This window comes from Littorina saxatilis, linkage group LG8, assembly GCF_037325665.1.
Source record: "Littorina saxatilis isolate snail1 linkage group LG8, US_GU_Lsax_2.0, whole genome shotgun sequence".
NCBI lineage: Eukaryota > Metazoa > Mollusca > Gastropoda > Littorinimorpha > Littorinidae > Littorina > Littorina saxatilis.
The window spans coordinates 45,795,694-45,809,953 of record NC_090252.1 but is presented as its reverse complement, the minus strand read 5'-3'; the positions used below and the strand labels follow the sequence as shown (position 1 = coordinate 45,809,953).

At 42.9% G+C, this 14,260-nt stretch overlaps 1 protein-coding gene across 2 annotated transcripts in view; it reads right to left on the bottom strand.

The window, feature by feature from the left end:
* Nucleotides 1-556: 556 nt before the first annotated feature.
* LOC138973650 (nicastrin-like) overlaps nucleotides 557-14,260 on the bottom strand; it is a 50,735-nt gene continuing 37,031 nt past the window's right edge. The window contains exon 15 of one of the 2 annotated variants that reach the window (XM_070346378.1): nucleotides 557-4,864. In XM_070346378.1, the coding sequence (XP_070202479.1) occupies nucleotides 4,727-4,864 (138 nt within the window). In that variant the 3' untranslated portion in view covers nucleotides 557-4,726. The remainder of the gene's footprint in view (nucleotides 4,865-14,260) is intronic. The other variant, XM_070346379.1, reaches the window with a different exon arrangement.

The following is a 14,260-nucleotide window of genomic DNA, read 5'->3' as shown; positions in this document are numbered from 1 at the left end:
TGTGTGTGTGTGTGTGTGTGTGTGTGTGTGTGTGCGAGATGGAGTCAAGGGACACAACTCTTTTTGTTATGGTTTGCAGGAGGTACTAACATTCTCTTGCAAGCGCCATTGCTCCATATGATTTTGCGGTATTTTGTACGCTTGACTGTCTATAATACGATCAGTAAGGTCAGTGGGAAAAAAATATGATGAGAAAATTTGTTAAGACTGCTTTTCTTCCGATTCTTTTAATGGTTAAAATAACTTTAGAATGTGTGGAGTACTCATTTTGCCTAAGATACACCACGTTTGCCTGAGAATACTCCAACGGCAAAACAAGGGTTCCCAGATCTGATCACACTATACCGGTTTCATTATTCAAGATGTTACATTCTGAAATACTAACATGCAAGTTTCAAATTTACCCTGCTAATTATATTTTGTTCATTTCATGTTCCTTTTCTTTCTTCTTGTTTTTGAAATGCACGTTGCAGGGGCTTGCAATTATGTAAATAGCGCACAGTCATAATTAGAGTGATACAGTGTATACGTATCTACAATTACACTGAAACAGACACACATTTTGCATTTTATTCACACCCAACATTTTATTCTTCGTTACACAAATCACATGGAATGTGAAAAATAGCTTTACAAACATCAATTATCTTGCAGTCACGTGTTCATGTACATACACCATCCACACCTTTACTATAAAAAAAAATCATTGTCATGTCTTAAGTGCACAATACTCAATAGCCTTGTCAACTGACACCAACACCAAACCTTTCCCAAATTAATTTGATTAGTTTCACAAAGTTCTAGTGATATGCCAATGTACCACATGTAATAATATATTACCCGCTATTACGAGTTAGTCGTGTGACAGAGAGTTTTCTTGCACACGAGACTGTAGATGTCTCACGACGGCGTAGCCAAGAGTTTTCTTCCACACTCGATTAGCTGATGTCTAACTCAGCCTGACGGCTTCGTTAGACAATCAACGTAATCTCGTGTGGAAGAAAACGTCTGTCCCACGACCAAGTCTGAATAGCAGGTACAGTGTAATGAACTAAAATGCTGCTTTGAGATTGCTCACAAAAACATGGTCATTTCAAATTGTGTTTGAATGTCCAAAGACCAAAAATAAAGTGCAGGGGGGGGGGGGGGGGTGGGGGTGTGTGTTACACGGAGATGCTTAAAAACACTTTCTGTGACTTGCTAACATGAAATAGCCTTTTCTTTGCCTTGACTTTAAGACATAAGATCATTAGCTTAGCACCCCCCCCCCCCCCCACTTTTTCATATCTTCCCCTGAAAGTGTTTGAACATTTCCAAGATCTTGGATGATGGAAAGGAATAGGCCAATCATGGTTTAACCTTACATGCTCTGTAAAGACAACATTTTGTGATGTGAAATTCACAACGCAAACATCCTTTCAGTAGAATTCAGTCGTCTTCCAAGCATTCTATTGGTTGGCATCTAAAAGTTCTTTTTCACACGCACTCTTTGCAAAACAATTTGCAGCAGTCTGATTGAATTATCTGGAAATGCTTTGAAAAGTATTTAGCTCAAAAATGGTATCAACAACAATTTGAACAATGCATGTGTTCACAGGCACACACACAGGAACACATACACACAGGAACACATACACACACACAGGAACACACACACACCCTTCAACTCAATTGCAACATAATCCTAAGAGTGAAATCGGTTTGTACATATGAAAAGTCAGCGTTGAACACAGCTACAAAATTATTCACACAGCCAGCCTTGATATCGTTCGTGCAAGACTAAAATTTTTCATGAACAGACAGGCTAGATTACAAACAAAGCCTTAAAAAAAGAGAAAAAAAACCCAATAGAAATCTACCATCTTCAAAACTCAGATAAGACGCATACACACTTCAAACTTTCATGGCTTCACACCTTCACTCAAACAGAGACTTGCACTGAACACAGAATTCAACAATAAACACAAAAAATAAAATAACATGCATGTAGCTTTTCGGGTAAGTACAGAGAACTTCACTTTCACTGAAGACACAAGCACAATTAACTGAACTACAATGAAAAAGGACACAGAAAAAAACTATACAGCTCATATCTTACACTAGTTTTATCCAACTAAAATCGCTTAAAGTTTTATTTACATGCTACATAAGTCGCAACAATCAAAATAGGAGGGCTAAAACTTTGAAAGATTCTACACACACAGGCATAATTACACATTTTCTCAATCGCACTAACAATTCCAAATACCACATGATAATCTCCTCTCGTACAAATAACAGCTTAAAAGCAAGCATACTGTTCATTATACTTGATGTCCAAACAAATAAACTGCCACCAATTCTTAAAGGTTTTGTCCTCGCAGTTCAACTTCACGCATATGCATCAAACTCTATGATCTCAGCATTTAAAACAAATCATATCTCGAGGTGTTCTGCTTGCCAAATAATGTCTGTAGTTTTTTGTAAGCCAAATTATATGTATAGGTGTTTTGCTAGCCAAATAAAACCACAGTACATGTACTGTAGGCCAAATTACATATATAGGCGTTTTGCTAGCCAAATAAAACCACAGTACATGTACTGTAGGCCAAATTATATGTATAGGTGTTTTGCTAGCCAAATAAAACCACAGTACATGTACTGTAGGCCAAATTACATATATAGGTGTTTTGCTAGCCAAATAAAACCACAGTACATGTACTGTAGGCCAAATTACATATATAGGTGTTTTGCTAGCCAAATAAAACCACAGTACATGTACTGTAGGCCAAATTACATATATAGGTGTTTTGCTAGCCAAATAAAACCACAGTACATGTACTGTAGGCCAAATTACATATATAGGTGTTTTGCTAGCCAAATAAAAACACAGTGCATGTACTAGCCAAATCACATCTATATAAGTTGTTGTTGTTCGATCTTCTGCTCACTGTAGACACAGAGGCACACACACCTTCTAAATCTTATTTTCATTGTCGGCATAAGAACGATTCAAACAGAGCAAATAGTTGCCTTAGTATTTGTAGATGTCAACCAGAGTTGTTTACTGGCATTTTTCAACATAAAGTACATGTTGTGCAATTATAGGATACCTGAGAATGAAAAAGGCTACTCTAGGATGGAAAACATTGTCCCTTCAAACATCTTTTTTTTCCCCTCAGATTTGTGTACACAGTAGCATTCACCAGTCATTATCAAACACATCATAGACACATACAACAAGAAAAATTGAACACTTACAATGTCCCTGTACAATTGGTCAACTCTGTGTGGAGAGCACTGTATGACTGTCTCTGTTCATTTAGCTTAAACCACATTCACTACAACAGTCAGAGGGGCGGGGACGTAGCTCAGTTGGTAGCGCGATGGCTTTGTAGCCAGCTGGTCGCTATCAGCGTGGGTTCGATCCCCACGTTCGGCGAGAGATTTATTTCTCGGAGTCAACTTTGTGCAGACTCTCTTCGGTGTCCGAACACCCCCCTGTGCACACATGCGCACGAAAAAGATCCCACGTTCACAGCGAAAGTCTCAGGGCTTGGAAAACACGCATGCATCATCTCTCGTCTCCAATTATCATGATCGTATTTCGATACTTTGACGAGACAAACCCAATGCTGGTGTGTCGAAGAAGACAGCCACAGCGTGCTTGTTCGAATCAAAGTATCACACCATATCTTCAACGTATTACCAATACCTGTCCCAATATAGACCAGTTGGTCTAAGAGGACGTTAAACCCTAATAGTCAGTCAGTCAGTCAACAGTCAGTTCACGGAGACAAAAATCTGCTCATAGTTTAAGAGTGATATGTACAAAAATATACATCCTTTGTTTTTAATACATCCTTGACCTAACATGACAAATAAATTCCTGTGTGCAAAAAGAAAGAAAACAAAACTTGACTAAATGTAAAAAGGGTGTGTATTTTTTACGAACAAATACCAGACAAATGGCTTTCATTTTAGTGTGAATCAAATAAATAATAATAATATATTTACAGGTTTCAATACCTTTGTAGACTGCTGAGAAAATGAGGCACTCACATAATGCTAAAAATGTGTTTGACAAAAATTTGATGATGAACAGACACATGCATCCATCAGCACATCTCTTACTAACCCTTTTACGATGGAAATGGATGCCTTACCATCATTTAAATATAGCAGTTTGAGTATGTAAGCCGGCAATTTGTTCAGACACAAGAAACTAAAAAGGGGGAAATTGACATAAGCGCGGCCTCCCTCATACACTGTGAGATCAGAATAATTCTTATCAGTACATTCAAATTCAAATAAAACAGCGGTTACACTTTACTATTAAAGTAAGAGCTGTCACTTTGTCAATAAAACATATGAACATCTAGACAACTGACCAACATTTGCCTGACATGTTGCCCTCAAATTCTTCAAGCTTTTAACAGCTCCACATGCATTACATTAAAATAAAATGGTTTTTTTTTTTTAGGTCAGTAGCCATAGCAACTTAAACAAAAATACATACGCCCCTTTAGTTTACATTGTATCGGCCATTGTCAGACACATTCCACAGAAATTTATAAAACTTGAAAAAACTCAACGTGCAACACATCACAATTTCAAATTTTGTTTGTTTGTTTGTATGGGGTTGAGGGATTCATTCGCAATAGGAACTGCAAAATGGAGCACAGATTTCCCTGGGGTACTTCACAGTTATCGCAATGACAAACGAGAGACAGAAGAGATGTGGTGTCTATGTGTCCGCAGGATTTACAAGGTATTCCCTGGACACTCCTGTGCGCGTGAAGAGAATGTCGGCTTTAGCGTTGACCCAGTACATGAACACCAACGACACAACGAGGAAAATCACGCCTGTTGACAGCACTTGAGTCTGAAACATAACACACACACACAAATCATACAAATGAATACAGTGGAACCCCCTTTTAAGACACCCCAATTTAAGACGTACTGCATCCCTTTTAAGACCTTAAAATTATTATTTTCAGATTTTCTGTTCATAACCTCTGTAAATTGACCTCCTTTTTGGCTCACGTAAGTGTAGCCTATGCGATCGTAACTTTGTCTGTCTGTGCGTGCGTATGTGCGTGCGTATGTGCGTGCGTGTGTATGTCTGTGGTAGAAACTTTAACATTTCGTCATTTGAAGACGTCACAGTATGACGTAAGACGTCACGCGAAGGAATTACTGAAAGTCTCGGTCATTGTTATTTTGAGCGGGCCGAGACTAGTTGGCAGTCGTGTCCCTGTAAGTAGGCTACATGCAGACAGACAGATCTAGATCTAGTGTCTCGCTTTCTTGCACAGTGTCACCTATGCTTACTGTGTGTGTGTGTATGTGTGTGTATGTGTGACGGAGTGATTGAGTTTGTGTTACTGTTTGTCGATTTCTTATGTGAGCCTTGAAGGCTTCGCCTCTTGTTAAAGGTGGTCGTCTACATTTTTGCTTTTTTTCAATAATCTTATGGTTAGATTTCGCTAAAAAGTTATGTCAGATGATAAATGAACCATGGGGGAAAAAGTTATAGAAAAAAAAAATATGTAATTTTTTTTTTGGGGGGGGGTAGCGTGACTCACGCTTCCAATATTTTGTTTTCTGTTTGCTGAGAACATGTGCTTTGCCTAAAAATACTGACCAATCAAATTCATGTCACTATGCTTATAGCCACGCCCAAACAAATGCAGCAACAGTTTGACACTGGAGCGCTGCCCACGCTTTTTTTTAAACGCACGAAATGCACAGGATTTGAGAGGAGTTTTGCGCTTGGCATTTTCCAAATAAGGATATCCTACTATGAGTACTACGCTGGAATACTACAATGAATTTTCAAACAGCTACACTGGCTTTGTCTTTCCTGATCGAAAGGGGGTGTATTGTTGATATTCGTAGATAATAGACTCTGCATTTTAATGGTCAAATGGCGATTTCGGTATAAAAATGTAGACAATGACCTTTAAGACTCCCTCCTTTTTAAGACTCCCTCCTTTTTAAGACTCCCTCCTTTTTAAGACTCCCTCCTTTTTAAGACCTGATTTTCTCAGAATTTTGGAGGTTGTAAAAAGGGGGTTCCACTGTACTTAAATGTTAAGGAAGTTGGGGGGAGTGGTGCGATATATAAAATTGTCATCATTTTCACGAGTTTTCATTCACAAGCACCTGGGAAATAAATCTCATGTTCCCCAGGCAATAAATCCCCGGTTACCATAGTTGCAGGAAGCAGGTTATACATGGATAATCAAAAGCAATAGAAACGCTCGGGGATTCTTCGGCTCTTTTCATTGGTGTTTCCCCAGACCTAAACAGACGACACGACACTGCTTAAATGCAAAGTTCCAAAAACGAACTTGCAAACTGGCAAAAGTAAACAAAAAACAAAACTACTTCATGAAAGGTCATACATTCATCAAAAACAAATGAAACCTACCGATATGTTTTGTCTTCTTACAGAGTCATGGAGTGCGTGTATCTGTGTTTCGGGGGGGGGGGGGGGGGACTTTTGTTTCATATTTATTGACCGCGGCCTTCGATATACTCCCCCTCGGACCGACAAAAAAGATGGTCTGTCAACAACCCATCAAACATCTTATAATATTCCAGAGAAATCCATTTCAGAAACTTTCTGTTCGAACAGATTTTTCTCATAATTATGTATAAAATATAATTATCCTAAAACAATACACGAACGTCAGCAGTCTATCGGTTTGAGATATGTTTGAGTTATTTTTCATGACGCTTAACCTCACATTGACCGACACCATGAAAACACCAGAGCATTAATTAAGCAGGCCATCTTAGAAAATGAGTCTGGGTGAGCCAAGCCTGAATGATGTCATTCTCTTATTGCTCTCTGGGACGAATAATCATTAGACGAACGTATTCACAAGGCATACGTTTATAATGCACGATGGCTGCATGATTAGAGGGCCTCCACCCCTTGGGTAGTGTGCAGGAGAAAGTGCCCGACTGGATGGGAACCAAGCATTTGGTCTGGGTCGCAAGCGTCTAAGAATGTGCAGAGTAATTGCTTGTGACGAGAGATTCCTGATGACCATGAATTAGTTTATCGTCATGGTTAAATAGTTTTCGAATTACGTTTGTGTGAGCTCTGTATGAAACAGTGCAGGCTAAGACAGCGTACAGAGCAGTACTGTAAATGTTGGACTAACTTTTCTATTTCCATACTTTATCTTCTTTGCTTTCTTTGGTGAATTCTCTCAGTTGGCTTTTCTTTCTTAGTTTAGGTTTAGATACTAAGGCTTCTTTCTTATCTGTAAATAAAGTCTTGTTAACGTTCATTCTCTCTCAGTTGTTATTTTATTCATTTTTCTTTTGTAAATTTGTTTTGTTGTCTGTGTTTCACGTAGTTCGCCATGCACCTCACTCCTCCTTCAGTAATGTGACAGTCTGATGGGTTGAAATCTCAAACAAATCTCAAGTTCAACCAATCCTAACCAGCGATTGGGTCCCATCCGACTGAGCACTTTGTCATGCACACCACACCGCCATGGACTTTTTTATCAATGAATGAATGAATGGTCAAGGTGTCTTTTGAACCACAACCATCCTTCCTCCTCCGTACCCCCCCCCCCCCCCCATCTGTCCTTCAACAAATAAAGATAAGTACTTTAATCATCACATAATTATCATAGGAAGCTCTTTTCAGTACCCTCATTCCCATTTTCATGTTTACTAAGAAAAGCATTATACAGAGTAATATCCAAAATAATTTCTCTTTGCTTCTTTTTGAATCTGAAAAAAAAGATAATGCAACACTACACAAAAAAGGAGAAAAACCCCCAATGTTTTCATCAATAATAACATGCAAAACTAACTGAAAGTAAAAACTCCAAGATGCATTTTAAACGAATTGATACAGTTTTCGTCTCAACAAAAATTCTCAACACTTCTAATGATTGTCTCAATCTCATGCAGCAGTCATAACATACCATTCAATGTGACATTCCAAGCTACTATCAAATATCAGTAAAAGGTCAACAAAAACAATTGACCCAATTTTCAACATAAAAGGCTGAGGGTGCAAATAACTCAAAAACAAATCTCTTCCTTCACAATATTCAAATAACTATGTTGCACAGCTCTGTGTACAAGGTTACAATTAATGTGTTAATGTGTTTCACAAGGAAAAATAAGGCAAAATGAGGCAAGACAATTTTGTGGGAAAAGAGGTGACCGACTACAAACACAGGGCCAGATCCTTATGTTTCCTACTGAACACATATTAACTACCCTATTCTCCCACACACAAGGCTAATGTGAGCTCTGCATGAACTGTTTCTGGACACAAAGCACAACACACGACGCATCTACACTGACACATGCATCATGCATTTTTGCTAACTTCTTACAAGAGGGGTAACAATAAGTAAGCTGCCTTAATGCTTGGTAAGATGCCTATGCTAGAGCCCACGCACAGCAGCTTATTTTTCATACCAAGATCAGCTAACTGGATGACATGATGTTACACAATATATGAAGGAGAGAGGAAGGGGGGGAGACAATGACAATTTTTTAATTACGAGGATAATGGTACAGTGAACCCCCCTTTTAGTTTAAGACCTAAACCAATTTGAGAAAATCAGGTCTTAAAAAGGAGGGAGTCTCAAAATAGGGGTAAATTTACAGTGGTTTTGAACAAAATATGTCTTAAACTAAAAGGGAGGGAGTCTTAAATTGGGGGGTCTTAAAAGGGGGGTTCCACTGTTTATGAATGATAGAGGAGGGGGATGACAATGACAATTTTTTAATTACGAGGATAATTTCTTTTCTTTCTTTATTTGGTGTTTAACGTCGTTTTCAACCACGAAGGTTATATCGCGACGGGGAAAGGGGGGAGATGGGATAGAGCCACTTGTCAATTGTTTCTGGGACAGGCTGATCTTTCTTAACCCAGTGTGGGATTTTCAGTGGGGCGACCACCCCCAACCCAGCGCGTCCCCGGGTGGCGGATAGGGGAACGGTCTTCAGATATGGAGATCAGCCGCTTGCGGCCGCGGACCAAACTGGCTCCGGGTGGGATCCCGGAAAATCCTCCCCCCTGTGCTCTCAGGGTAGGACGTACGGGCCATGAGCTAAGGGTGAGGTAACCCCGACAGAAAACCCCGAATGCTGAAGACGGAGGACCCGGGCCGCACGGCGCATTCTAACAAACCACGGGTACACGCACTTACGCAAATGATGACACAATCAACCAGCACAGATGGAAATGGCGCTCGCCCATTGAGGACCCCCCAGGGTGGAGCAGCGTCGGGTCCCATGCCTCAAAGGGACCCAGCCCCAACTACTGGAGGTCCCTCCCGTCCGTCTTGTCACGCCAGGGGACGCGGGAGGAAAGTGACTGGCACCACCACAACCAGGAAGAAACCCAGTCAGCAGCGACCTTTTCAGGTCATGCACTGGAACGCAGAAAGTATCCTGAACAAGAAGACAGAGTTGGAGCATATCCTGCATGAGAAGAACATCAACATCTGCTGTATTCAGGAGACGCACCTGACACCCCAAAAGTCCTTCAAAGTGAGAGGCTACCAATGCCTTAGGTCCGACAGAACAGACCGAAGCAAAGGAGGAATCCTGACCCTCATCAGGAACAACATCAATGCCTGTTTGATAGAAACGCACATGGAGGACTCCGAATATCAGGTGATTCGAATCCAGACGAAGACATCAGAATTCCATCTTGTCAACTTCTACTGCCCCAATGATAGACACCTCGCCCTTGACACGATCCCTGCAAAGGCCTCCAACTTCATCGTGGTGGGTGACTTCAACAGTCATTCACAGAGTTGGGGATATGACCACCTGGATCGGAGAGGAGAAGAGGTGGAGAACTGGCAGGACGACAAAGGTCTCATCCTTTTGAACAGTCCCTTTGACTGCCCTACATTCTACTCCAGAAGATGGCATACTACATCAACTCCTGACCTAGCCTTCTGCACGGAAGACATGCACCAGCTAACCAGCAGAGAGGTCGGAGAACAGCTAGGTGGAAGTGACCATCGGCCAGTCTTTTTGACCCTGGGCATGGAGTCCTGCACTGAAGCTTCCTTCCCACGGTGGAACTACAAAAGAGCGAACTGGTTCCTCTTTAGACACCGCACCAGCGAACTCACCAAAGACATCAGAGTCGAGGGTCGAGACATCAACATGGTGGCGAAGGACTTCAACATGAGCATCCTCAGAGCAGCGCGTGAGTCCATTCCCAGGGGTGCCAGGAGAGACTATAAGCCCTACTGGAGCAATGAATTGCAGGAACTGGATGATGATCTGGCAGACGCCAGAAGGGAAGCAGAAGTCAACCCGTCACAAAACAACAACATCCGCCTCCAGGAAGCCAAAGCCAAATTTCTCAAAAAGAAGCTACAGGCAAGACGGAGAAGCTGGCAAGAGAAAACAAGCTCTCTGAACCTTGAGAAGGATGGCAGAAAGCTCTGGAGGCTCACCAAGCAGTTGAATGATGAGAACACCAGCAGAGGAAAGATCACATTAGAAGAGAACGGGAAGGTGCTAACTGGAAAGCATGCTGCCAACCAATTTGCTGAAAGCTATGCAGCTGAGAGCAACCTCCATGTTAGCCCCGAGAAACAGAGAGAAGCAAGAAGAGAGAAAAGAGAGAGACCTGCCAGACAGTCGACAGTGGACGCCATGAGTCAACCACTCACACTCCACGAGCTGCACTCAGCTCTGAAAAAGTCAAAGGCGAAGAAGTCCCCTGGCCCAGACGGCATCACCAACGAGATGCTAACCCACCTTGGTAGTGCAGCAGAGAACAAGCTACTCGAGGTCTTCAACAGCAGCTGGCAAGAAGGATCGCTACCACAACTCTGGCGAGAAGCGATCATGATCCCCATCTTAAAAAAAGGGAAGGATCCAAAGAAGGCCACCAGCTATCGCCCAATCAGCCTCACCAGCTGTGTTGTGAAGACCCTGGAGAGAATTGTGAACGAGCGCCTCAGGTGGTACCTGGAATCCAGGAACCTCCTCGCCCCTGAGCAAGCTGGATTCCGACAGTTCCGCAGCACTGAAGATCAGGTCACTTACCTGGCGCAAGAAGTTGAAGATGCCTTTCAGGAACAGAAGCTGGTCTTCGTCACCTGGATAGATCTTCAGAAGGCCTTTGACAAGGTCTGGAAAGATGGACTCCTTGTAAAACTGCTGAGGAAAGGCGTGTCCAGCAACATGTACCAGTGGATTCGCTCTTACCTCTATAACCGCAGGGCAAGAGTTAACGTCGACCAGACCAAAAGCAAGAAGTTCCTCCTTCGTCATGGCGTCCCTCAGGGCGGAGTCCTCTCCCCCACACTCTTCCTTCTCTTCATCGACGATCTGGTGTCTGAGATGCCCAAGGGGATCAAAGCTGCTCTCTACGCAGACGACCTTGTGATCTGGTGCAAGGAGGAGCACGCAAGTACTGCCACCTACAGAATGCAGCAAGCGGCAGATAGGCTGAACGCATGGGCAGAAGATTGGTGCGTCTCCATCAACAAGGAGAAATCCTCCACCACCCTATTCACACTGTCGCCAAAGCAGAAAGCCGGAACCATTAGGCTTGGTGGAACTCCTCTGAGAGAGGATGAAGAAGCAACGTACCTTGGTGTCACCTTTGACAGGCGGCAGACCTGGAAACCACACATTGCACAGGCAGAGACGAAGGCCCGGCGCAAGCTAGCCATACTCAGGAAGCTGGCAGGTACCACCTGGGGAGCGAACGAGAAGATACTGAAGACAGTATACCAGGGAACAATCAGACCCCACCTCGAGTACGGCTCCACAGCGTGGTCAACCTCAGCCAAGACAAACCTGCAGACCCTTGACCGTGTGCAAAACCAGGCCCTCCGACTCATCACTGGTGCAATGAAATCCACGCCCATCAAGGAAATGGAGAAGCTTACCACCATCCAACCCCTCTGTCAGAGAAGAGAAGCCAAGACAATGGTACAGGCCGAGAAGCTCAAGTGCCTACTCGACCACCCCATGAAGCACAGACTGAGCAACCTCACCAAGAACCGGCTTAAACGGAGCAGTTTTGTACACGAGAGCAAGAGACTTTCTCGACAGTACAGGGAAGTCCTTCCACAGAACACTCTACCTCTGACTCAAGAAGAAGAGGAAACCCCCAAGGCAACAGAGAAACCAGGCATCCGGATCTGCACCAGTGTTCCACTTGTTACCTCAGGAGAAGATCAGAATGACACAGCTCGACAGGCACTCACCTTAGCCCTGATCGACGAACAGTACCCAAAAGAGGCGTGGATCCATGTATACACCGATGGATCAGCAACTAACGCCGTGCTCAATGGAGGTGCAGGCATTCTCATCCAGTTCCCTGGGGGACATACAGCTACATCCAGCGTTGCCACTGGCAAACACTGCACAAACTATAAAGCAGAAGCAGAAGCTCTCATGCAGGCCGCCTCCTTCGTTCAGGACTCCGCAGACCCTTGCTACCAAGTTGTCTTCCTCTCGGACGCCCTTTCAGTCCTTCAGGCCCTAGAGAACGACAAACTCCCACAGCTGGCCAAAGCATTACAGATGGTCAGACAAACCAGAAGAGTTGTCCTCCAGTGGATACCAGCACACTGTGGGATACCAGGAAATGAAAGGGCAGATGAGCTGGCAAAAGAAGGAGCCGTGGAAGACCAACCTGAAAACAGTGTCAGCTTTAGTGAGCAGAAGACAATCATCAAGGCATTGATGAGGCCAAGGACAAACAGAGATGACTACCACACAATGTCCAGAGAGCAGCAAGTCAACCTCATCAGGCTGCGTACTGGCCACAACAGGCTCAATGCTCACATGAACCGAAAGTTCAAGCTGGCGCCATCACCAACCTGTGCCTGCGGTCAAGAGGACCAAACAGCGGAACACATCTTACAGCGATGTCCCTTACTAGATGAGGAACGAAAAGAAGTGTGGCCGTCACCAACTCCCTTGCAGACCAAACTATACGGCAGTCGACAGGAGTTGGAGAAAACGACAACATTTATCACCAGTGCTGGACTGATTGTGTAACCTCTGCGAACGCCAAGAAGAAGAAGAAGTCAATTGTTTCTTGTTCACAAAAGCACTAATCAAAAATTTGCTCCAGGGGCTTGCAACGTAGTACAATATATTACCCTACTGGGAGAATGCAAGTTTCCAGTACAAAGGACTTAACATTTCTTACATACTGCTTGACTAAAATCTTTACAAAAATTGACTATATTCTATACAAGAAACACTAAACAAGGGTAAAAGGAGAAACAGAATCCGTTAGTCGCCGCCTCTTACGACATGCTGGGGAGCAAGCATCGGGTAAATTCTTCCCCCTAACCCGCGGGGGGACGAGGATAATGGTACCGTGGAACCCCCCTTTTAAGACCTAAAAATATCTGAGAAAATCAGGCCTTGAAAAGGCGGGAGTCTCAAAACGGGGGTAAATTTACTGTGGTTTTGAACACAAAATCTGAGAAAACACGGTCTTCAAAGGGAGGAAGTCTTAGATTGGGGGGTCTTAAAAGGGGGTTCCACTGTATAAACACAAAGTGGGGAGAGAAGGGGAGAGAGAGAGGGAGAGAGCACAGGGAGTTGGGGATGGACCAAGAGGAGATATAGTGATCACATAGACTAATTAGCACAAGAAAATTACGCTATTAAGCTCATGCAATTAGAAGCACCGTGGACATCATTACTGGTAGAATTGAAATAAGCTGCAAGCATGTTTGATATTCATCAAAAAAGAACTTCAAGACTGTAAATATTGTGACAGCAAGATAATACTGAACACAGTTTTGGCTAACGCAGCATGTGAGACTGCATTGATCATTTAGGTCTGTATGTGCATTTGTTTGTGTAATGTACTATGGTGTGACAAACTTTTGACGATAATTTCAACAAGAAATGCAAAGCCCATACGACTCACATGCTTGACCTTGACATGACCTTGACCTTAAGGGTCAAGGTCAAATAACTAAACCTAGCAATGACATCATACACTAAGAACTGCTTTACACATTTTTCCTACCAAAATACATGTGACCTTGACCCAAGGTCAAGGTCATCCAAGGTCGTGCAACACAAAGCTGTTAATTCAAGACATAGGAAGTACAATGGTGCTTATTGGCTCTTTCTACCATGAGATATGGTCACTTTTAGTGGTTCACTACCTTATTTTGGTCACATTTCATAAGGGTCAAAGTGACCTTGACCTTGATCATATGTGACCAAATGTGTCTCATGATGAAAGCAGAACATGTGCCCCACATAATTTTTA